This window comes from Zootoca vivipara, chromosome 1 (assembly GCF_965207765.1).
Source record: "Zootoca vivipara chromosome 1, rZooViv2.hap1.1, whole genome shotgun sequence".
In the NCBI taxonomy this organism is placed as follows: Eukaryota; Metazoa; Chordata; class Lepidosauria; order Squamata; family Lacertidae; genus Zootoca; species Zootoca vivipara.
This window is the reverse complement of record NC_142582.1, coordinates 95,680,035-95,701,879: the sequence shown is the minus strand read 5'-3', so window position 1 is coordinate 95,701,879 and position 21,845 is coordinate 95,680,035. Positions and strand designations below refer to the sequence as shown.

The following is a 21,845-nucleotide window of genomic DNA, read 5'->3' as shown; positions in this document are numbered from 1 at the left end:
CCGCTTAAAGACCTCCAAAGAAGGAGACTCCACCACACTCCTTGGCAGCAAATTCCACAGTCGAACAGCTCTTACTGTCAGGAAGTTCTTCTTAATGTTTAGGTGGAATCTTCTTTCTTGTAGCTTGAATCCATTGCTCCGTGTCCGCTTCTCTGGAGCAGCAGAAAACAACCTTTCTCCCTCCTCTATATGACATCCTTTTATATATTTGAACATGGCTATCATATCACCCCTTAACCTTCTCTTCTCCAGGCTAAACATACCCAGCTCCCTAAGCCTTCCTCATAAGGCATCGTTTCCAGGCCTTTGACCATTTTGCTTGCCCTCCTCTGTAATAAAACAGCTACTTTGATATCTTGTATGGAATGTCCTGGGAGATTGAAGTGTTCTCCTACTGGTTTGTGTCTTGTGATTCCTGATGTTAGATTTATGTCCATTTATCCTTTGGCGTAGGATTTGGCCTGTTTGTCCAATATAGAGAGCTGAAGGGCACCATTGGCATTTGATGGCATACACAATGTTAGAAGATGAGCAATTAAATAGTCCTGAGATGGTATGTTTGATGTTGTTGAGGCCAGTGATGGTGTTGTCCGGGTGTATGTGGCAGCAAAGTTGGCATCTAGGTTTATTGCTGGCTCTGGTACCAGTGTCCATGTTAAGTCTGGTGGTTGTATTATTGTGGGTGAGGAGCTGCTTAAGATTGGGTGGCTGTCTGTAGGCAATGAAAGGTCTTCCTCCCAGAGCTTGAGAAAGAGAACTGTCATTGTCTAGGAGAGGTTGTAGATCTCTGATCATGCGCTGTACTGTTTTAGTTTGGGAGCTGTATTACTAGTGGTGTTCTGTTATTTTCTTTTTTGGGTCTGTCTTGCAGCAAGTTCTCTCTGGGTATCAGTCTGGCTCTGTTGATCTGTTGTTTAACTTCATTGGGTGGATATTTTAGTTCTAAAAAGGTTTGCTGTAGATCTCTTAGGTGAGTCTCTGTCTGTAGAGCTGTAACGTAGGGCCTGGCTGTATACAATGGATTGTTAGGTATGCATGAAATAGAACATCATTAAGAATACCTTAATGTAACTCAATTAAATCTTTGTTGGTTAGTTGTTATTTTTAAAATCTAACCACTAGCTTGAATTCTCTGATCACCAACATTTAAGAAGAGGTCTTCTCTTTTTAGTTCATCTGTTTTTCTAACAATAAACCACCATGTGCTTTCAAAACTATCACCATCTTTTATATTTTGAAATTTATTAAATCGTTTTTAAACTGAATAGGGCAACTGAGGGGTGCAATGCTATTCCTGGAAGCAAACCTTATGGAAATAAATGGGATTTACTTTTGAATAAACATACAAAGGATAGCAAAATTGTTTTTCAAGTTCTTGTTCTCTTCTCTTTGCTGCTAACACTGTGATGACCTCTAGTGGCGGATAATTTTCTGCTCAGTACTGTACTAATTATTTAAACAGAAAGACTTCAGTGATTTGCCCGTGGTGAGTTCAGCCCATATATGATCTGGATAGTTGTTCAGATTGCATAACCAGTCATTTCATCAGCTTTCTCCCAAAATATAATAAAAGTAATGTATTAATCATCCCAGGCTTATTACTAAGATGCAGAATACCATAAAGACAAGGAGAAACAAAACACCTGTCTGACCAGTTCCTTTGTAGAGTGGAAAGAGAGTTGTTCAGACCTGCATTCCAAGAGGTGTGAAGCTTAATCAGAGATCAAATACAAAACATGCCACTGCGATGATACCTACTCATCAGGCTTTTGACAAGACAGTTTCTGTGACAGCTTAATCTGCAACATAATCTATCAACAAATTAAATGTACCCTGCAGAACTAACATACTCCAACCTATCTTTATAACCTGAAAGCTTTTATATTTTTTAAAATAGCCTTGGGATAGTGAAGAGTTAGCATGTTCCTTCACGCTAATTAAAATGATGTTTAAGTATAGGAAACTCAATCAGGGATTTACCACCTTCAAAGAGAAGGAAAGCACTATATTCTTCAGAACTTCAATGGCTCATGCCTTAAACACAGTTGTGGTCTGATGGAAGTCTCTCATACAAACACAGCCGCCAACAGACAATAGCTTTCAAAGAGACAATATTCTAGGGGTGAGGAACCTTTTTTCCGCAAAAGAGAGTCAAAATTCTGGGGTCTGCATCACACTGTTGACTCATGTTCAGCTTATAGATCATTTCCACAAGTACTACTAGTAGGTGTCCCCCATCTTATATTTGTGCAGCTGGGTCTTCCTGCCTAAGTGTAGAAACTTTGACCTTTTCCTCTTTAGCTACTGAAATTCATTTGATTAGTTTTGGCCCAGTTCATTATTGCCCCTTTAGACAGAAAATGAATCAAGTTCTAGGCTTTTGCCTCTCTCCTTGCTATTCAAGTATATTATCCATTTTTAAGAGAATGTGCTTGTTTTTCTTTAAGCAAACATTATTATTCACATATCCACCGATGTTCACATAACCACACTTAAGAACATTGGTTTAACCTTTCCCGAATAGGCTTGTGTTGAACGGGGGAAACGGAAGATTTAGGCTGCAGTTCTGTGCCTATTTATCTGGAAGTGTTATTCTTATTTCTATTTTTATTTGAATTTATATACCGCCCTATACTCGCGGGTCTCAGGGAGGTTTGCAGAATAAAATCAAAATATAAAACCACAAAATACATAATCAAAATAAAAACAACCCAATAACACCCTCCCCGCCCCCCCCAAAAACCCCAGCATATTTTAAAGGGCATAGGATGTCAATCAAATCAAATCAACCAAAGGCCTAGTTAAAAAGGAACTATTTATGTCCTTGCTTTGAACTCAACAGGACTGACTTCAGAGTAGATGCATGTCGCGTCGGGCAACAGGCAAATGTTAGGCATTGGCAGGGCCGGATTTAGGTTTGATGAGGCCGTAAGCTACTGAAGGTAATGGGGTCCTTTATATGTCCAGCTGTCCTTTGTCAACAACAAATTGCCGCTGTTTTTTGTGTTGAATATATGCTATATGGTAATTTATGCACCTAAGAGGTATCTAAAGCCATTTGCCACTGCTGCTGCATGTAGGTTTTATTTGTTTTCTATCTTACATTTTGAAAATGTACATCCAGTGGTTTTTTTCCCCTTTAAATTTTTTGGGGAGCCCCCAAAGGAAGTGAATCCTAAACTATAGCTTGTTTAGCTTGTACGTAAATCCGGCAATGGTGGGAAAATAAAGACTGAAGCGAGCAGGCTTTGCAGGGAAGTTTGCACGCTGAGAAGCTTGAGCTGACTCCGCCTAATCTAAAGCGGCTCTCTGAACAGATTTCGCGCAGCTGCTGCTGCTGCTGATTATGCGGAATATCATGCACACCCAAATGCGCATGGTTCTTCCTTCCTCCCTTTTCCAAATTCCTAGCAACGACGCGGATTTATCGGGATTAATCTGTAAAGGCGCTTTACAGGAACTGCAAGGAGGAACCAAATGGCTGGGCAGCGGGAGGGTAGCCGGGCCCGTCTGAGCGGCGCGCCGGATGGCTGGCGTTCTCGGGGGCGGGGCCGAGGCGGCTGCGGGCAATGAAGGCACCGGCGCAGGATCTGAAAATGGAGTGCGACATCCTGGACTCGCTCGAGGCTCTGGGGTGAGAGGGGCGAAGGCGACGCGGAGATCGGGGGGGGGAGAGGGCAAGGGGCTGGGGTCCCGCTGCAGAGAGGTGGTCTGGCGGGCGGGCAGGCCGGCTGGAAAGGAGGGCCGCTCGGGGATGCACACGCAATCCGGTTCAAATAAAGGCACCCCTTTTCAAATGCAGTAGTACTAGCACCCCTTTTCAATACTCGCCGCCAGTGCCTTCGCTCCCTCTGAAATCCCGGGGTTCCCCTTGGCCTCCCCTTTGACCCACGTGTGAGTGGGATGATTGTTCGTGGAGCCCGTGGTGGACGAAGCGCGGCATTTTCCCGCGCGTGACGCGCTTCCAAAAAATCTCTGCTGCTCTTATTCTGCTGATCAAGGCTGGGAGAGAAATCAAACTGTTTGTTGTGAATACAGGTTTTTTTAAAAGAAAACAAAGACCTCCGGGAATAGGGCGGTATATAAATTATAGTAATAGTAATAATAAAAAATATCCAAGTATTAAGGAATAATAAGAGGAGGTAGACGTTTGTTCCTCAACTTCGCAGCGTCATCTGTTTAACAGGCACAGAGTCCTGATTGCTCACTGAGTACCAACTGCTGAGTCGGTTCTGTTGGAGCAGTATTTATCTGTTGGAGCAGTATTTATCGCTTCCAAATGTGTGCTAATTTGATTGGTTGAATAGGAGTGCTCCCGCTTTGACCAAAGAACTTTGGTAATACATGCAAAAGGTATGCATTTTAAAAAAAGAAAAAGGAAGAATGGCTGGAAGTTAGGTTGGTAGAACACCTTAGTAGTCTTGCAATAATTGAAAGTAAAAATCAGTGGGTACAAATGATTATATACTGATGTCCCACTGGCAGCCCATTCCTCCTAACATGATCACAAGGAAGAAAGACCTGCAGTTTCAGTGTCACAGCTTCCAAGTAAAGTTGCTTAGTTATTGCAGCTTTAAACTTATTTAACTGCACTGGCTTGCACTTTCTTGATGGGGAAGAAAATGTACATCTTGAGATGGAAGAACCCCCAGGTTTTATAGTTTGCCATGTATGCTACCATATTCCAGGGACCTTTTATCTTCTTCATGCCCCATGTGTGTTGTACCTGAATGAGAAGTTGGCATGTGGCAAAACTAGACTCAAAACGAGATTCCATACAACAAGCATTAGAGAAGTGTGTAAAAAATGGGGGGGGGGCACAATGTATAGTCAGGGTGTAGGTCAAATGTTGCAACTGTAAACTCTTAACATTTTTTCACAGATGGGAGTTTTAAATGAATTTTTGTACAGTATTTCATTCTTAATTACATACAGTGTTGCTTTCTTTTCATTGATTTCACACACAGCAGCAGCACAATACTCCATGCATAACTGTGTGTGTTGGCTTGTACTGTACTTGCTTCTGTATGGAGTGGCAGGTGAATCAGAAGTTCACATGTATCCAATAATGTTATAGGTGCTTGTTACAGTTCAAGCTTTGATGAACATCCTGGAAAGTTCATAGCAAAAGCCCATCTGGTCCTGCAGCCTGTTTTTCTCTCCAGCAGCAACTAGTCAAAGGCATATTGCCTTTGATATTTGAAGTACTACATAGTCTGTATGATGCATTTAGAATAACCTAGGTGTATGCCTTGGAATGCAACGTGTGGAGTTACGCTTGGCATTTGATACAGTTATTGGCAACATGTTGAAACATTGCTGACATTCTTTAAAAATGTTAGTACAAAAACTGCAATAGGATTTCCATCCATTTGAAACAACAAATTTACAAACTTGTAGTTGACTTTTTAAAAAATGCCTCTGATTAATCAGGCAGAAGACTTTGATTTTTTTAATTATTTGAATACAGTGTGCATATAAATGCATGTTAAAAGAGGCATTCTCATTTCTCACACACAGGAGGAATGGTTCTTCTAAGATAAAACTATTTCAGAATAATATGCTTTCATCCCATATGTGAATTTATTTGATAGATTAAAACTCATATAATAAACATTTGGTTGTGGCCTTAATAAATAATAAAAATAATGGTTTAATTCATTTCTGTGGAGTCAAGAGATGGAAGGAACAAATGACATAATGGTAAGAAGTAAAGTTGTTCCCCACCCCCACCCCAGCCAACCCCCCCCCCAGCCAATTCTTTTATTACTACACAAAATAATGTTGAGAGGTGTAATTTTACATTAGGCACTCCTCTGCATATTGTACAGATTTGTTGTCTCTAAAACATGTCCGTATTGAAGTTCTGTTTGCAGTAAACATTTTAAAAATGGGTAAACAAAAAGAGTTATTTTTGATTTGCAACCACTTTAATTGCACAAGCTCAACTATCCAACAATAATACACTCTTACCTTTCAATAAAGGAATATTTGTGAATGACTGCATAAATTCCACAGTGAAACATTTTTTCTACTTTTAAATTTTAATTCCTGTAGTTAGGTCATATGTTTTGCATTCTGTATTTTGCTCCCCAGGTACAAAGGCCCTCTTTTGGATGAAGATGCCCTTAATAAAGCAGCCGAGAGTGGTCTGGCTTCACAAGACTTCTGCGATCTTTGTGTTTGGTTAAGTTCCCAAATACAGCCATTGTGTGACTTGGAAGAAAGCATCTCCTCAACAGCTGGTAATTTGGCATGATTTTGATTTAAATCTGTTGGAATCTTGTTTGTGTGTTTGTCATAGCTTTCCATTTTGTAATTTATCTATAAACATCTCATGAATGTTTCACTTTGGAAATAAATGTGTTGTGGAGATACTTGAAATAATTTTTGACATTCTGCTGTGATATTAACACGATTAATGATGAAAAGTTGTGATGCTTCTACAGTCTTTCTGACCTGTGGAACTGGATGTACAGTATTATCAAAGGAGGGAAATTGTGTTTGTCTTGTCACCTGATTGAACAGGGTTGAACTGATCATCTACTCAAAAAATTAAGAGAATTCTTTTATACTAGTGAACATGACCCTAAAGCCTTCATTGCTTGAACCTAAACTCAAGCACCTTAAAGCAGGAAAGGTACTGTACCAGACTTCTCCCTGCAAAGGCAGACAAAAAGAGACCCTAGTCTTTTTCAGGTGTAATGAATGGAATGCAGGAAAGGTATCACGCGTGAGTTGAGGCAGTGGAGAGAAACATACTAGCTACACACACACTGTGTCGATTTCAGTTGCCTTTTTGCTTGTGAAATTCTGCAGAGCCGGGAACCTCTTGTATCTGTGGAGGCTCCCTCCGCATACCTGAATGGTGGAAAATCAGACATACAGTGGCACACACATTTAATATAAAGTCTGCTTTGGTATCAGCAAATGTGCAAATAAGAAACCCCGGCACGTAGTCCCCCGTCCTCTGCCCCAAGGCTGGGAAGGGAGAGAGCAAGGAAGGGAAAAGGCCGGCGGCAACGCAGCGCGGCTCCCCCACCCCACCCCTGGTACGCAGCGAAGAATGGAGCGGCTTATATTTCGGTATTTTTTATTGTTTTCCTTTCCCCCCCCTCCAATTTTAAAGGTGTGGCTTATATTTGGGTGCGGCTTATATTTGGGCCAATACGGTAATAGGATTATACTTGTTGTTCTTTGCTGCTGCGAAAGACAAAATACCCTGCACAAAAATAAATTCAAGTTGTGTTTCTGTGCCATTCATTCTGTCTTTTTGTTGGACTGACTTAATTCTGGAGGATATGATATTAGTTCAGAGCATCACGTTATTCTGATTTTTAAAATTAGTTTTTCCCCCAGCAAAATGTTACTTAAAAATCCTAAGAGCAATTGTGATATTTTTTTCTGAATTAGTTCACCTGGTTCCCAATTGTTATTTTAGAGCACCAGAGCTGGAACCTGATATCAGGGGTTTTTTTTTTAGTATATGACTTTTTCTTCCCCTATGTTCTGTTAAAGGTGGTGAAGACGTTGAAAGTTTACAGCTTGAGATGAGCGGCTTTTTAAAAGAGCTGGCTTGTCCATATTCAACACTTGTGTCTGGAGAAATTAAAGAGCGGTTAAAAAAGAAAGAAGATTGTCTTAAAGTCCTATGTAAGTTACTTCTGTTTGCAGTTTTACAGGTGACTGTTTTGTTTCACACAGCATTCTGGAGACAGAAAAGGCCCACTTTTTCTGGCATTGTGCAGCCTGCATCCAGTCATATGCATTGCAATAGCCGCATGGCAACAGAGAATAGTGTTTGAAACCTGGGTACAATAATTTGCAACTGAACAAAAAGGGTCCACTTTATACTGCCATACACCTGCCTGTCAGGAAGTCACAGGGCTGGTTTCCACTGCTGACTTCTTCTACCCTGTTACATTTCTGCATTTATTACTGGGCAGAGAAAGGTTTGTGTGACCTGGGCTCTGATTGGAATCAGGCAAACATTATTTCTAGACCAGATGCTCCTTTCTAGAGTGCAGCCTGGTTCTTGCCGATTTTTCTCCAAGTAATTGCGACGGGATAGGTCAGTATAAACCAACCAACAGATTATTTCCTCTATGGGGGGGGGGGAAGGGGACAATGCTTTCTCTAGATGTGGATTTCCTAACACGTCATTAAATTATTGACTGATTTATAATCTGAAAAGGAAGTTTATTTCAAAATATATTTCAGATGCATTTTTCATCGTTCATTATTACTTAAAACATTATGTGCAACAGTTGTAGCAAGGGTGTGGAACCCTTCCTTGTGCAGTTCTTCAGCCCACTGTTTGGCCCCTGGGACTATTCCCAGGCCACTCCCCCTCTCCCCAAGCCCCGCCCCTCACTGTCCCTGCCCTCAAGTGCTTTTGCTGGCTGAAATGTGTCATTGGATTGAAACAATGACACATCTTGCTTGCCTGGATAGAAATGGGTGGAAGAGGGGGATCTTTGACTTTTGCATGGCAGTGCAGCAGGCAGCATTCCAAAGGTCAGGCTCCACCCACATTCCAAAGGCCTGGCTCCACCCATCTGTGGCTCCACCCACTTTTGCCTCTGGTCCTGCCAACCATTGGCATGTGGCCCCTGCAAGGTTGCTCACTGCCTGGTCTCTGCAGCCCTTGGGCTGAAAAAGTCGTAACATTGACATTGCTTCTAAATTCTTTTCCATTTTTTATTCGCATCTTGTTTAATTTTCATATTTACATCCCCACCCAATTCTGATCGTAGAGCATTAATCTTACTGGTTTGCTTATTGAAACACCTCCTCTAGCTTTTACCTATTTTTTCCCCCCACCTCCAGTATTTTTAAGCACAGAACTTCAGGCTTTGCAGATACTGAAATTGAAAGAACGTAAAAGTTCTCATTTGACGAAGAATAATGACATCCACCAAGAAATCCAAATGATCTGCGACGTCCTGGGTCTACCAAAGTCATCACCTTCATCTTCTGATATTCCGGTCTTATTAAGCAATATAGAGTCAAAGGTACAGCGTGTATTTTCTACATTTGAGTGCCGATAGTATTAGTTTTGTACACCTGCACAGCCCCAGTCCCCTGTAAAAAAACAACAACCAAGGAGTTGAAAGGGCATTCTCAGGGTGACAGGCAGATAGGATACCTGCTTAGGATATTTTTTTTCAGTGGGAACTTGCCAGAACTCAGTTCCAACACCTCTCAGGTGAGTTCTGGCACCTCTCAGGTGGGCACCGTTGCCATTCTAAAACAAAGGTGGTGAGTTCTGACACCCCTTTTTCTAGAAGAATGACAGAGCTAGTAGTTGCTCTGAAATGCCCCATGCTTTTGTTAAACTGGAAAGAATTATAGCATCAGGGGAAGCCTGCATAGTTGCTGCCCATAGCCCCCCACCTTGGTCCCTTCCAACTCTACAGTTCTGTGATTCCCCCCACCCCACCCTCCGGTGTGGATGGTAGGGATGGAGCCTGCATTGGTAAGGAGAGCCATACAACCCCTTTCCTCATTAGATGTCCCTTCATGTGTGAAGAAATCTGCGCAGGAACCCAGAAAGAAGTCTAGATGACTGTGGCAGCTCTTATGTGTGGTAGCTGTTTTGCCTGCCCTTTGAACCCTCTCCACGCTGCTCTCCCCTTGCTTACAGCACCTAGCATCTTCTCACAACAGCAGCTGAAGAATAAAGGTAGTGTTTCACCCCTAAGTGAACCAGCCAGGGAACGCGGCATTCTCCCATACTTGGGCACAGGCAGGAGGAGTCAGTCATGTGGTGAGGGGGAAGAAGCATCTGGCTTGCCTGTGTGAATCATCTCATAAGATGACATTGAGAGAAAGGATCCAATTGTCTTAGTGGAAATTCTATTGTACTTTAGTGTCACTATGTACGGTAGATACACAGGATTCTTGTAATTGGTTTTATATAAATATATATATGTTTTAATTTTTCAGGTTAAGGACATTTTATCAAAAATTCCAAACACTTATGTGGGCAAATCTCTGCTTAAAACTCCTTTGAATTCAGAACAAACGGTAATAATTAAGTTTTTTTCCCACTTTTATATTCAATAGCATACAAATACCTGCCAAAATTGATTGCTGCTTTTTGCTTTTCTGTCTTTTATTTGGATCAAAATTGAATGCATTATTCTATGATTTTTGACGTAAAAGGGGAAATTTGTAGCATCTGCAGTTGAAAAGTGTTGTGGCTATTTAAAGTATTTTCTGCATTTTAGACTGCTATTGAACTGTTTTGTGCTTCAATGCCATAGGGAAGGTTGGAAAAAATAAACGAGACTCTTCTCGGTGAATATGAATGCCGGCGTCGTATGTTAATGAAGCGCTTAGACGTAACTGTACAGTCCTTTGGTTGGTCCGATAGAGCAAAGGTAAACATGTTTTATCGTCAACTTCCTGGTAGCTGATTCTTCTGTGGTTCCCTAAGCATTTAATTGATGATGCACAATTTGTTAACATAACAGTTTTATATTGTAAATACTAGAGAGAATCCCAGTTACTGGTTCCTCTCTACATTCAAGGGCATTGTGGGGTGTTTTGTTTTTTTTCAAATATAATTTTTATTGTATTTGTTAAATATACTATCTTACATTTTTTATTTTGTTTTACGTTTCGTAAATTATCTTGTATTTCACATATTGATTCTTACATTTTCCTGTTATACATGCTAAACATCCTATAGATTACACAAATTATAAACAATTCCCATTATCCACTTAATCCCAACTAAATGACTTCCCTTCTTCTTTCTTCTGTCTTCTTTGGTCATCCTTGTTGTTCGCGTTATAGTTGCTGTCAGGGGATTGTTGCGGCTACTCCCGAGTAAAGACGCTCCAGTCTGCTTTGTCTTTAAGGGTTTTACTGTGCATACTATTTACAGTGCAGAGATAACAGAAAACATGACCTCCTAGTCACTCGCAGAATCTGGCATTGGCGCCCTTCTGCTCCGGGGCCAGCATAATAGCTTGGGCCCCCCAAAACGCCACTCTCTCACCCTGCGTTTGGACACGCGCCTCAATTAGGGCGCCGGAAGCGGCTGTGCTCCCTCCTTGACTTGTGGGCTAGGGCAGTGCAGGGGCTCTGATACCTCACTGAGCCTTCCCTCCATTCTGCTCTCTCCTCATCTCCCCCGCCTGACCCACTTCTACCGCTCTTGCTGGGCGAAGTGCTTGTCAGGATGACGGGGGGAGGCTCCCTGTAGGGAGTCCCCCTGACAGTTGCCATCGTTCCATTTGAGTTCTATATTTCCTATTACAGTGGTACCTCTACTTACGAATTTAATGCATTCCGAACACACATTTCTCGGTTGAAAAAAATTGTAAGTCGAATCCCATAGGAATGCATTGGGAGAAAAAAAATCGTAAGTCGAAGCAACCCTATCTAAAAATTCGTAAGTAGAAAAAATCCTATCTAAACCGCATGCAAGATGGCGGACGGAGCTCCATTCGTAAGTAGAAACATTTGCAAGTAGAGTTATTCGTAAGTAGAGGTACCACTGTATTTACATTTTGATATTTAGTACTTGTATTTTTTATGAAAGTTAATTTCTCCATATTTATATATTGACATGTATCTTCTTAATGTAGTTTGCATATCCTACTATGTTCAGTCCCATAAATCGTAATTCCCGTCTTTTCTAATTTCCCTTTTTATATTCCATTATGAGGTTTATATCCCATTTACTAGTGGGATGGGTTTTTTAAAAGGGATTGTATTAGATATTTTTCTGTTATTAATACCAGTTCAAAGGTGTACATATAGCCAAGAACTATGTGCGCAACTGCAGTTTCTTTGAAATTCCTTCTGCATGAGTGCTGGCAGCTGAAGACACAAGCTGCTGCTTAAACTGAAAACTGGCTTTCAACATTGGCAGTGGGAGCTATGAAGCAAAAACAACAACACCTTAAAATAAAGCTCTGAATGCACACATGATTCATTTTACCTCCTAACTGCAACCTTCCTCATCTATAGCATTACTCAAATAGCGACAAATGTTGCTAAGGCGTTCGGCCAGCTGTTCCTCTTGTTGCAAGGACCTTATGTGATCCTAGACTGCAAAAAGGAACACGCGGCATATTGGACAGAAGTGTAAACTTAAAGTGCTCCCCGCTTTTGTTTTAACATTTCTGCAACTCTGCAATATGTCTACATTTATTTTTAAGGTGAAAACAGATGACATTGCAAGGATTTATCAACCCAAACGTTATGGACTCACTGCTAAATCAACTATTTCATTAGCCCATCTTCTAGCAGCTCGTGAAGACTTGTCGAAGATCATAAGAACAAGCAGTGGATCATCACGAGAAAAGACCATTTGCTCCATCAATAAGGTATGATTTCCCCCTCATGCAACATGAGCTTTAGGAGCCCTCTTGAGCTGACCCAACCATTCATAATATACAGGTGAAACTCAGAAAATTAGAATATCGTCGAAAAGTACATTTATTTCAGTAATGCAGCTTAAAAGGTGAAACCAATATATGAGATAGATGCATGACATGCAAAGCAAGATATGTCAAGCCTTTATTTGTTGTAATTGTACTTATTTGTCGTTAGGCGGGTCAATTATAAATGGAATGTAATTAATGAAATGTAATAGTGATGTTTATTTTTGTATTATTGTAACTATTTGTTTTATTACTGTGGAATTTCCAAAAGAAAGCATTTGTAAAAATTAAAAGAAAAATAACAAATAATAAGTTGCATTACTGAAATAAATGCACTTTTCGACGATATTCTAATTTTCCGAGTTTCACCTGTCTAATGTGTGATGTGCTTAATAATTAATTGAATGTCTTCCTGGATATCTAATGAGGTTGGTAACTGTGCACTCAGGAATCTGAATTCCTCTGGCTTTATTATTATCATCATTGGATTATTTATTAAATTTGTATGCCACCCTATAGCTGTAGATCTCAGAGCATCCCCTGGAAGCCCCATGTGCTCAGTGATGGAGGAAATATGGAATAGAAATGTACCAAAATAAAATTTAAAAAGTTTGCTTCCATTACAGGTCTTGATGGGAAGAGTACCGGATCGTGGAGGCAGACCAACAGAAATTGATCCACCACCACCTGAAATGCCCCCTTGGCAGAAGAGGCAAGATGGTGGTGGTAGAGGTGGAAGAGGAGGTCGAGGAGGAGGGGGTGGCGGCTGGGGGGGAGGGGGTGGTGGTAGAGGAGGAGGAGGGGGTGGAGGTTGGAGAGGAGGAGGGGGTTTTCAAGGGAGGGGAGGAGGCTACGGTGGGAGAGGTGGGTATGGTGAGTCATATGGTGGAAGGGGAGGGGGAGGAGGCTACAGGAGATACTGATACCACTAAATGTTAACTGACACAAACGGTTCATTGAGAGTCTGGGATAAATTATAGCTGACTTTGCAGCATGATGTTTGAATTATCATCATCTTCTTCATCATCATCAAACCTTTTATTGGCATAACATACAAACATGCATAACAAATCAATACAGAAATACCACCTCCCCAGTGGCACAAAACATTAGCCAAAAGAAAAGAGGCAAAGCAGTCGATCGTCACATCTCTAGGTCTCCAGGGAGATCTGATGTCTGCAATGTGTTTTGATGACAGAAAACCAAATAGAGATATTTAGCAACTAACTTGGTGAGCTCCTGATCATTCCTCAGTAGTAGAAAATGTATGACCTCCAACTCTGGTTTCCATTTGGGGATGCAGAGTTGGTCTAGGAATTGCTGGCGGAGATCAGCATATAGTTTACATTTAAGAACCATATGTGTAAGGGTTTCCACCAGGTGGTCTTCACATGGGCAAATTCTCCTTCCACCATGCCCGAGAACTTTCCCCAGAGAAGGGTTGATGGATTTGAGTTGAACCTGGCCAGCGGAAATGCCCTTCTTTATTGGGGGTTAAGCAAGAACTCGAGATAATTGTGGTTAATTTCATGTGCCCAAGAAAGTTGAAAGTGCAGAGGGCAACATGTTTTCTCTGCTGCTACTGTTAGTTCCTGGCATTCAATATCCCACAACCTATTTTTTTATTATAGCCTTGGCAGATGGTAGGGACATTGATTGCAAAAGTTCCACTGACAGCCCAAGTTGCTGTACCTTTATGTTAAACTGTTGCAGCCCTGGGGAATGTTTGAATTATGTTGGTCATGCTTTTTTGAAAATTACAATACTCAGTTCCCTATAAATCACTTTGCACATGATAGCTTTCCTCCACATGCGACTTCCTTTTAAGACATTGCATGTACATGTGTGCATTTGCCAGACGTGATTATTTATATGTGGTCTAAAACCATGGTTAGCAGGGAGTTCCTGTGAGGTGAATATGCAGCGTCTGTGAGAGACTGTGAGTCCAGAGAACATGCAAGGTTTTCTGTATAGAAGTGATATCTACGTAGAAAACGTTCCATGTGTGCAATGGCCTTAAATGTTTTAAGTGTAGAATAGTGGTTAAAGAAGCAATTGGGTTTTTTGACTCTATGAGATCTGGATTTTTATGTAATATGAGAAGCTTCGGAAACATGAGCATTAACAAAATAAAACAGAGTATAAAATTTTCTTTGTAAGTTTTCAAATTGCAGTGATTCCCTCCTATAAAGAAGAATGTGGGAAGCATTGTATGTTAGATTTGGCCCCCAATTTCTTCAAAACATTTATGAAAAAATTAGAAATCAATACCAGCTATAATGCCCTCTGATTCAAAATTAAAACTGCAGGAGGTTTCCATGAAAATGCTGGGGGGGATGCGAGTCTGTATTTTTTTTGGAGTGGCGATAATTGGAGGTCTGCGTTTTTGGTTGGCCTTACTAGCCAAGCCAACAATTGTGATTGCCAGGCTATTTCTGCTGGCTGGCTGGCTGGCTGGCTACAAGCAAACACCTTCTCCCAACAGCAAAAAAAGATTCCTCCTTTCCTATAGGAAACACCGGAGGAAAGTATTCCAGCTTCACCTGATGCATGGCCAAGTCTCATTGCTGAGTAGCTGCTGAAGGTGTCTTCATCTCCTCACTTCTCTTTCCTGTGAGAAAGAAAAGGGGATAGTGCAAACTTCTGCTGATGCTTGATGGTGCGGCATAGAGACCCACCACTGAGCAGCGGCTACAGGTAACTCCCCTCCCCTCTCTTTTCTCCAAGAGGTGGGGCCTCTTGCTCCAAACTTTCCTCCCAACCTTGTAGCCGAGGAGGATTCAGGGAGCGCAGCAAAACTGTTGGGAGGATACCCACCAACTCTTACTGCTTCTAAGTTGAAAGGAAGGGTTTGCACACCACTTGATTTGGTGAGCCTAATTGCCAATACCATAACCAATATGGATAAGAATGAATGAATGAATGAATTTATTAATACGGTCGCAGACCAGAATATGGATAAGACAAAATTACAAACATCAGGAGTTCCATAAAATTGACCTATAGTATATACCACGAACTTACAATAAAACGAACAGGTTCCCAGTGTGTTCTACCAGAGTTGGCTGTTGAGAAGGAAGGAATGAAATGTTTGTGCATGGACCTGGAAATGTCCTTGCAACTTTCCCTTCTCACCTGATGTCATTCTTTACTTACACCATCCTTGCTTCCTAGCAGTATCTAAGTAAGCACAGGGGGCTGGAAATATTTGACAGAGCTAACCACTAGAGCAAGCAAAAGAATAGTACAGTGGAACCTCAGTTTTCGAGCATCTTGGAAAATGAACGATTCGACGCCTGAATGCTGAAAACCTGTAAGTAATTGCTTCCGTTTTTGAACGCGCCTTGGAAGTTGAACTGCTTCTGAGGCGCGTTTCTCCGTTTTTTTTCAATGGGTTTTGCCGACTGCCCGTTGATCCTCTGTTTTTGAAATATTTCGGAAGTCGAACGGTCTTCCGGAATGGGTTACGTTCGAAAACTGAGGTTCCACTGTAACTGAGTTGGGAGCCTCTTTCCTGCATTTCTTTCCCTGGGAGAAAAATGAGTTTTTGTCCTTCTGCCTTGCGTACAGTTACATACACACATATCCTAAGCACATTCTAGCTGTTAGATAGTACAGAGTTGGTGTTTTTAGTTAGCTATATGTGGAGAGCAGGTTATACAACTATCCCCAGCTAGAAGGGAAAAAAAGCTAAGGGTGGAATATTCAAAATATTCTCTCTGCCCAAGCATGATCAGCTTGCCAGACGGAGCCACCCCCTCTCCCCTACATGCTGTTCTGTGGTTCTGTGAGCCAGAGGTTGGAGAAAGCCTGAGTCTCTTTGCACAGGGCTTCCCTTGACAGCATTAAGTAAATTCCACCCCAAGACATTACTCCATTTTTTAAAATGTAAACTACTTTTTTAAAATATTCCTTACCCTTTGCAAATCACAATATATTTCACCAGAAAGTTAAAACAGTAAATTACTGGCAGTTTTGGTGTGTCTGTCAACCTAAAAAAAAATGCAATAAATTAAACTTGCTTGGTTTTTGAACGTTTCTATAAATCAGTTTTTTTTGTACGTTTTAAACCTGAAGTGTATTTTGTGAAACACATTTTCTGTAAATAGTTTTGTGTTAAGAGCAATTCCATTTATGTTTGAACACTTTCCTTTTAAAATGCTTGTGGACCTAGTGAAAACCTTGTGTTTTTTTGACAACCAACTGGAGAGTATTTTGTTTTTAAGAAATAGGTTGTTTACACCTGTGAGCACTGAGAAATAAAGTACTGTAAAGCTGTCATCAATGTAGCTTTTTGTACATTCAATACCATTTAGCTACAGTCTGCAAGAGGGACAGGCCTGTGGTCAGGAACAGCAGTATGGGGGATGGTAGTGGCAATGTTGCTTGAAATTAAATAACACAATGTGGTAGATCAGGGCAACTTCTATTTTTCTGTATGCACGCTTTTCTGTAACATTGCATCATAAGCAGTCTCCCTTCACAGCTGGCAATTGCACCACACACACCCCAGATCTCCAGGAAGGGACAGTCATAGCTCAGTGGTAGAACATCAGCTTTGCATGCAGAATGTGCAAATGTAGAGTGGCCATGATCAATTTTTGCATGCAGCCCTAGAAGATGTGGCCCCTCAGGCTGAAAAAGATGTCTCATCTCTGGTAATACAAGAGCCCTTCTGGATCATGCAAAAAGCTAGAGGCCTATAGGAATCTCATAAGCATTTGTGAGTCTCAGCAACTAATATTTGGAGGCAGAACATAGCCACTGACATCCTTATCCCCCATGAATTAGTATTTCTAAAGCGATACAAATTGGTGGCCATCACTACAACTTGTGGCAACAAATTCACTCATTTGCCTATGCACCGTGTGAAGGTGTTTTCTTTTGTCTGCTCTGAACCTTCCAACATTCAGCTTCATTGGAGGGATCCAGTTTCTAGCTTTATGAGAAAAGAAAGACTTCTCTTTACCCATTTTGCCCACGTGATGCATAATCAGGAGTTTTAAGTAGATTACCGGGAGAAAGCAAAAGTTAGAAAGGCAGTTCAAGAGATTATCATAATTCACCTGAAGCTTGATTCTCTTACAAATGTGATCTACGTACAGACAGCTGTTATTTATTCTCTGTCATGTAAGAACTAGCATGTTTCTAATTTGATGGATGCAATTAATTCTCAAGCCTTCATGTCTGTCTGATGGTAAATACCAGCTGTCACCACGTGGGGTGCACCTGCATTAAGAAATATTCTCTGCGTGGAACCGAGAGAGGCAGGATGGAAATCTCGGCACCTTATGCCAAAAATAATTATGGGAATTGCATCTGGCTGATCAGCTAAGAACTGAAAGTCTTTGGATGCTCTTGCCAGACCCAAGGCTACCACAGATAGTTTAAGAACAGAGCACAAAAATTTACTGTGTAACTTTATTTTAATAAATATCAAACAAAAAAAATGCACATTAGCCAACCTTTAAAGCCTGTACATTTTATAGATCAGTTTCTTTGATTGTCATAGTTTCACATCTATCACGGTCAATGAAAGCAATTTATTTAAAGAAAAACAACACACAATTGGTGTTATAACGTATTTCTAATACTTTTTTATTTTACTATTTTCATCTTTTTTGAACAACAGTAAATGTGAGGTGACTGGCATAAATATAAGACAACAGGCCTAACAAGGTGCCAAGTTTGCGTTGCTTTGGCTTGTGTATTTGGCACAAAGAATGCTGAGGGAAAGAGGGTGAGTTAGGTCAATACCACCCACAGACAGCTGAACGTCCAGATACTGTCTTTCAAAAAGTTTGAAACAGCTGCCATGCGTGTGCTAGATCAGTAATGCAAGCACTTCCTTGCACTGGAGATGACCCATACCTATGTTTCCTTGACAAAACAGTACTTGTTAACAGTACTGTGCTTGTGGCACCACAGCCTTGCCACAAACCACGCATGCAGCTGCTTGAGAGGATAAAACCACAGCCTACGGTTAAGGGGGTTCACCCCAAGATAAATCCCAGTGAGTTCCACAAAGCTCATTGTCGTGCAACTGTCCCCAGAATTATGACCTTCATTTATTTTATGTACTCTGGTTTAGCCAAATATCCTGAGTCAATCTAAAAATACTGAATGACGGAGCAGTGCAGAATCATAAAAACCAATCATTCATCCAGGTTAAATTTCAGCCCAGCTCAAAAAGGCAATATCAAGTGCTCTTCAAAATAGTAACAGAGCTGGCAAGAGGTGGCTCTCTGGGAAGAGTTGCCACTGAAAAGGCTCTAGTCTAAGTCACACTCTGTTTATACCTCTGACAGTTGTGGCATTCTTAGCAGAGAGAATGGACTGGATCATAATGGATGTGAAGGGCTTCCTTCAGATAACAAGTCATTTAGGCCTTGTCAGTACCAGTCAGTACCAGTTCTCTGAAATCTGCCCACAAATTAATTAATTGGTCAACCAGTCCAGATGTAGCTCTTTTAGGACCAATGTAATTTGTTTCTTCTTACTATTTCTTATTAATAGCTTGGTCTGCCGCACTCAGGACAAACTGAGCTTTCCACACAGTCCTCAACGGCATTTCCCCATTATGCTAATCAAATCTAGGTTTCCCAATGCATGCATGTTGAGGGCAAGGTCTTTGTTTCCTAGCAAAGGGTACAACTAGTTTCCCAAGTGTAACTTGAAAAATGCACTCCTACTCATCACTGCTCACCTGGGCCCAGGTAGCACTACCAAGCAGCATCTTACCCAGGGCAGGCTCTCCAATCTACTACCATATTTACTCATCATTAACATGTTTGTCTTAAACAAACTCATTATCAACCTTCCTCAATCTCATAATTCACTCTAAGCACCCATTCGGAGATCTGACTGCCTCACTGGGATTTGAGAAGGTAAGCTATAATCAGGCGCCACCTGCCTTCTAATGACACTGTCATGCAAAACCTCACACCATTGCCATGCATATGATAAAACAATGTGCGAGACAAAATGGAATCCAAGTCTATGGCTGAGTTAAGCATTCTATGTAAACATTCAAAGATTCTTATAGAAGGTTAGTTTAAGGTGAAATCCTACTGCCCCATAGGGTTCATGGGGTGTCCTCTCCATGTTTTGGGGCAGAAAAAGAGGCCTGCCCCAGAGAACACTTCATTGCAGCTGTGGAAACCACTGCCACCAGTGCTCACATGGCAAGGAGGAGGGGAAATGGGTGTGTTACAAATAGATCAACTGTCTAATACTGTACTGTACTAGTTTTGACTGGATACTTTGTAGGGCTTGCCCAGAAAGAAAACTCTGCTGTCTGTAAGAAGATTGCTGAAGGAGGGCAAATGTTTGCAAAAGAAAAAGCAAACTTGCCATGTGTGTCAGCTTAGCTTTTCATTTCTATGTTCCCTAGATTGTTCTTGTTTAGTGTACAGCTTCTAAGAATCAACACAGTTCACATAGGTTTTAAAAAATCATGCTTGGTCCGTTTTAAATATTGCATATATATTTACAGTTTGTAAAGTGTAGTTACATTATCAGCTCAGCTAACAATAAGAACAGGTGCTAGTTCCTTCAACTCACAAATTGACATTACAGAAGCTTCTGACACAAATAATCTTGCAAGCCTCTTACTCTAGGCTTTGTAAGTGAAAGTACAAAAAAAGTTATCTAAGCATGAAATTACTCCAAAAGGAATAAGCATACACAGTGGAACACAAAAGTACAAACACCACCATTGCTGGGCACATCGTAATGTCATACTTGTAAAAAAATAAATTATAGACTCAATTTGAAGCCAGAGATTCAACCAGAAGTTGTGAATAAATATAACACAAGCTACAGAAAGGGTCACAAGTGTCTGATACCATATTTTACAGTGCATCATTTATGTGTCAGTTGTAGAATCATAAGATGGAAATCTAAAGTGATTTTCGCAAGACAATACAAAGCAGCTTTTAGCATCTCTAATGCTACCGTGTTTCCCCTTTTTTAAGACATCGTCTTATAACTTCTTTTCCTCAAAAAAACATTGGGTGGCTTACTTTCGGTGGGATGTCTTATTTTTTATTACTGGTACGGTTTTTACAGCTCAGGGCGCTGCTGGGCTCTCTTGAGTGCTCGGCGCTGCAGCAGCCACCAGTTCCGGGTGGCGGGGCGGCAGGCGTCTTTGGCCGGGCCAGGCGGAGGCCGCTGGCTCAGGTGCTCCAGGGCGCTCCAAGCTCCTTGGCCTGCCGCTGCAGGGCGCTTCAAGCTCCTTGGCCGGGCCAGGCAAGGAAGAAGCAGTGAGCCCAGCGGTGGCGGCAAGCACGGAAGCGGCAGGGATGGCGGTGGACAAGAAGGCGGAGCGCGGGGATGCAGCCAGCAAGGCGGGAGCGTGACCAGCTGTTAAGTAGAGCTCTTGGAGCGCCGCTTCACAGCTGATCGCGCTCCTGCAGTGCCGGCCGCATGGAGTGACTGTGAGTGGAGGTGCCTGTGGGGGTTGGTTTCCGCGGCGCGGAAGTATGGCTTATTTTCGGGGTATGTCTTATATTTCTCAAATGCTTAAACCCCTGCCATGGCTTACTTTATGACTACGTATTAAAAAAGGGAAAACAGGTATTTGTCCTCAGGTCTAACTAATACGTATTGATTGTGCAGGGCTACAGTTTTGAATTATTAATCTTAATTATGCCAACCCTCCAAGGGCAGTAAGGTTGGCTGTAGAGGTAGGGGGTGTATCCAGCACAGAAGTCTCATTCATGTAACAGGCGCCTGCGCACACAATAAAGCTTCCCCTCTTCCTTTCCTACTGCCTGCAGTCAGCCCACCCCCCACCCCACCCCGCCTCATGCCCTCAAAATCTGCTCCAAATGCTTGTGAGATATTCTGGAGTAGATTTGTTTTGGGTGTGTGTGTGGTCCATGAGCAGATTTTGGGACCGTTGTGTGTGTGAACCTTGTTTGCCATGCACACTGAGAGCTACACTGAATTCCACCCCTTGTTATGAAGGCAGCAAGAGTAACTCTTGCCATAATTCCAAATGCTGTCATTCCCGCCAAACAAAGGGCAAACTGTTTCAAACCTGTTGACAAGGCATGCATACGCCCACAAGTACTAATATCAGGCAGGACAGGGAAGACTGAACAGGAATACCTGTTTAAAAACTTGCCACTCTGCATACGTTTGAATGCATCACCGTCAAAGGTCCCATTGCCTTTACTGTCCTCCTGGCTACAAGCAGTCTCCATGTTCCCTGCTGTCCAATATGTGGTTTCTTCGAACGCTGAGGAATTCAATTTTCTTATGTGCCTGTTTAAGCCGTAGCTTTAAAGCTTCATTCTCTGTTGTAAGGATGTTTCTCTCCTAAGCAAAAACACAGGTTGGTGTCATCCGAGCGGAATATACTTTAAAGAACCATTTCAGTATCTACAGTCCTCCTTAGCAGAAACACTTGCTTGACTAGCACCTTATTCTCCAGGTTCA

The 21,845-nt window shown here is 41.6% G+C and overlaps 2 protein-coding genes across 4 annotated transcripts in view; one reads left to right on the top strand and one right to left on the bottom strand.

Moving 5' to 3' along the window:
* Positions 1-3,547: 3,547 nt before the first annotated feature.
* TSLIG3B (tRNA splicing ligase complex subunit 3B) lies at positions 3,548-16,682 on the top strand. Its single transcript, XM_035110618.3, has 8 exons — positions 3,548-3,634; positions 6,097-6,245; positions 7,519-7,653; positions 8,830-9,014; positions 9,949-10,029; positions 10,269-10,385; positions 12,177-12,344; positions 13,028-16,682. The coding sequence occupies exons 1-8, from the start codon at positions 3,570-3,572 to the stop codon at positions 13,322-13,324; spliced, it is 1,197 nt and encodes a 398-aa protein (XP_034966509.3). The 5' UTR covers positions 3,548-3,569; the 3' UTR covers positions 13,325-16,682.
* A 1,126-nt stretch (positions 16,683-17,808) lies between these two features.
* The window catches only part of RASGRP1 (RAS guanyl releasing protein 1), a 51,362-nt gene continuing 47,325 nt past the window's right edge, over positions 17,809-21,845 (bottom strand). For all 3 annotated transcript variants that reach the window (XM_088671214.1, XM_088671217.1, XM_088671222.1), the window contains one exon: positions 17,809-21,725. In XM_088671214.1, the coding sequence (XP_088527340.1) occupies positions 21,594-21,725 (132 nt within the window). In that variant the 3' untranslated portion in view covers positions 17,809-21,593. The remainder of the gene's footprint in view (positions 21,726-21,845) is intronic.

Coding starts and splice junctions, on each gene's coding strand:
- TSLIG3B (XM_035110618.3), top strand. CDS start 3,570: ATGAAGGCACCGGCGCAGGATCTGAAAATGGAGTGCGACATCCTGGAC. Junction 7,654..8,829: donor AGATTGTCTTAAAGTCCTAT/GTAAGTTACTTC, acceptor CCCCACCTCCAG/TATTTTTAAGCACAGAACTT. Junction 10,386..12,176: donor GTTGGTCCGATAGAGCAAAG/GTAAACATGTTT, acceptor TTTATTTTTAAG/GTGAAAACAGATGACATTGC.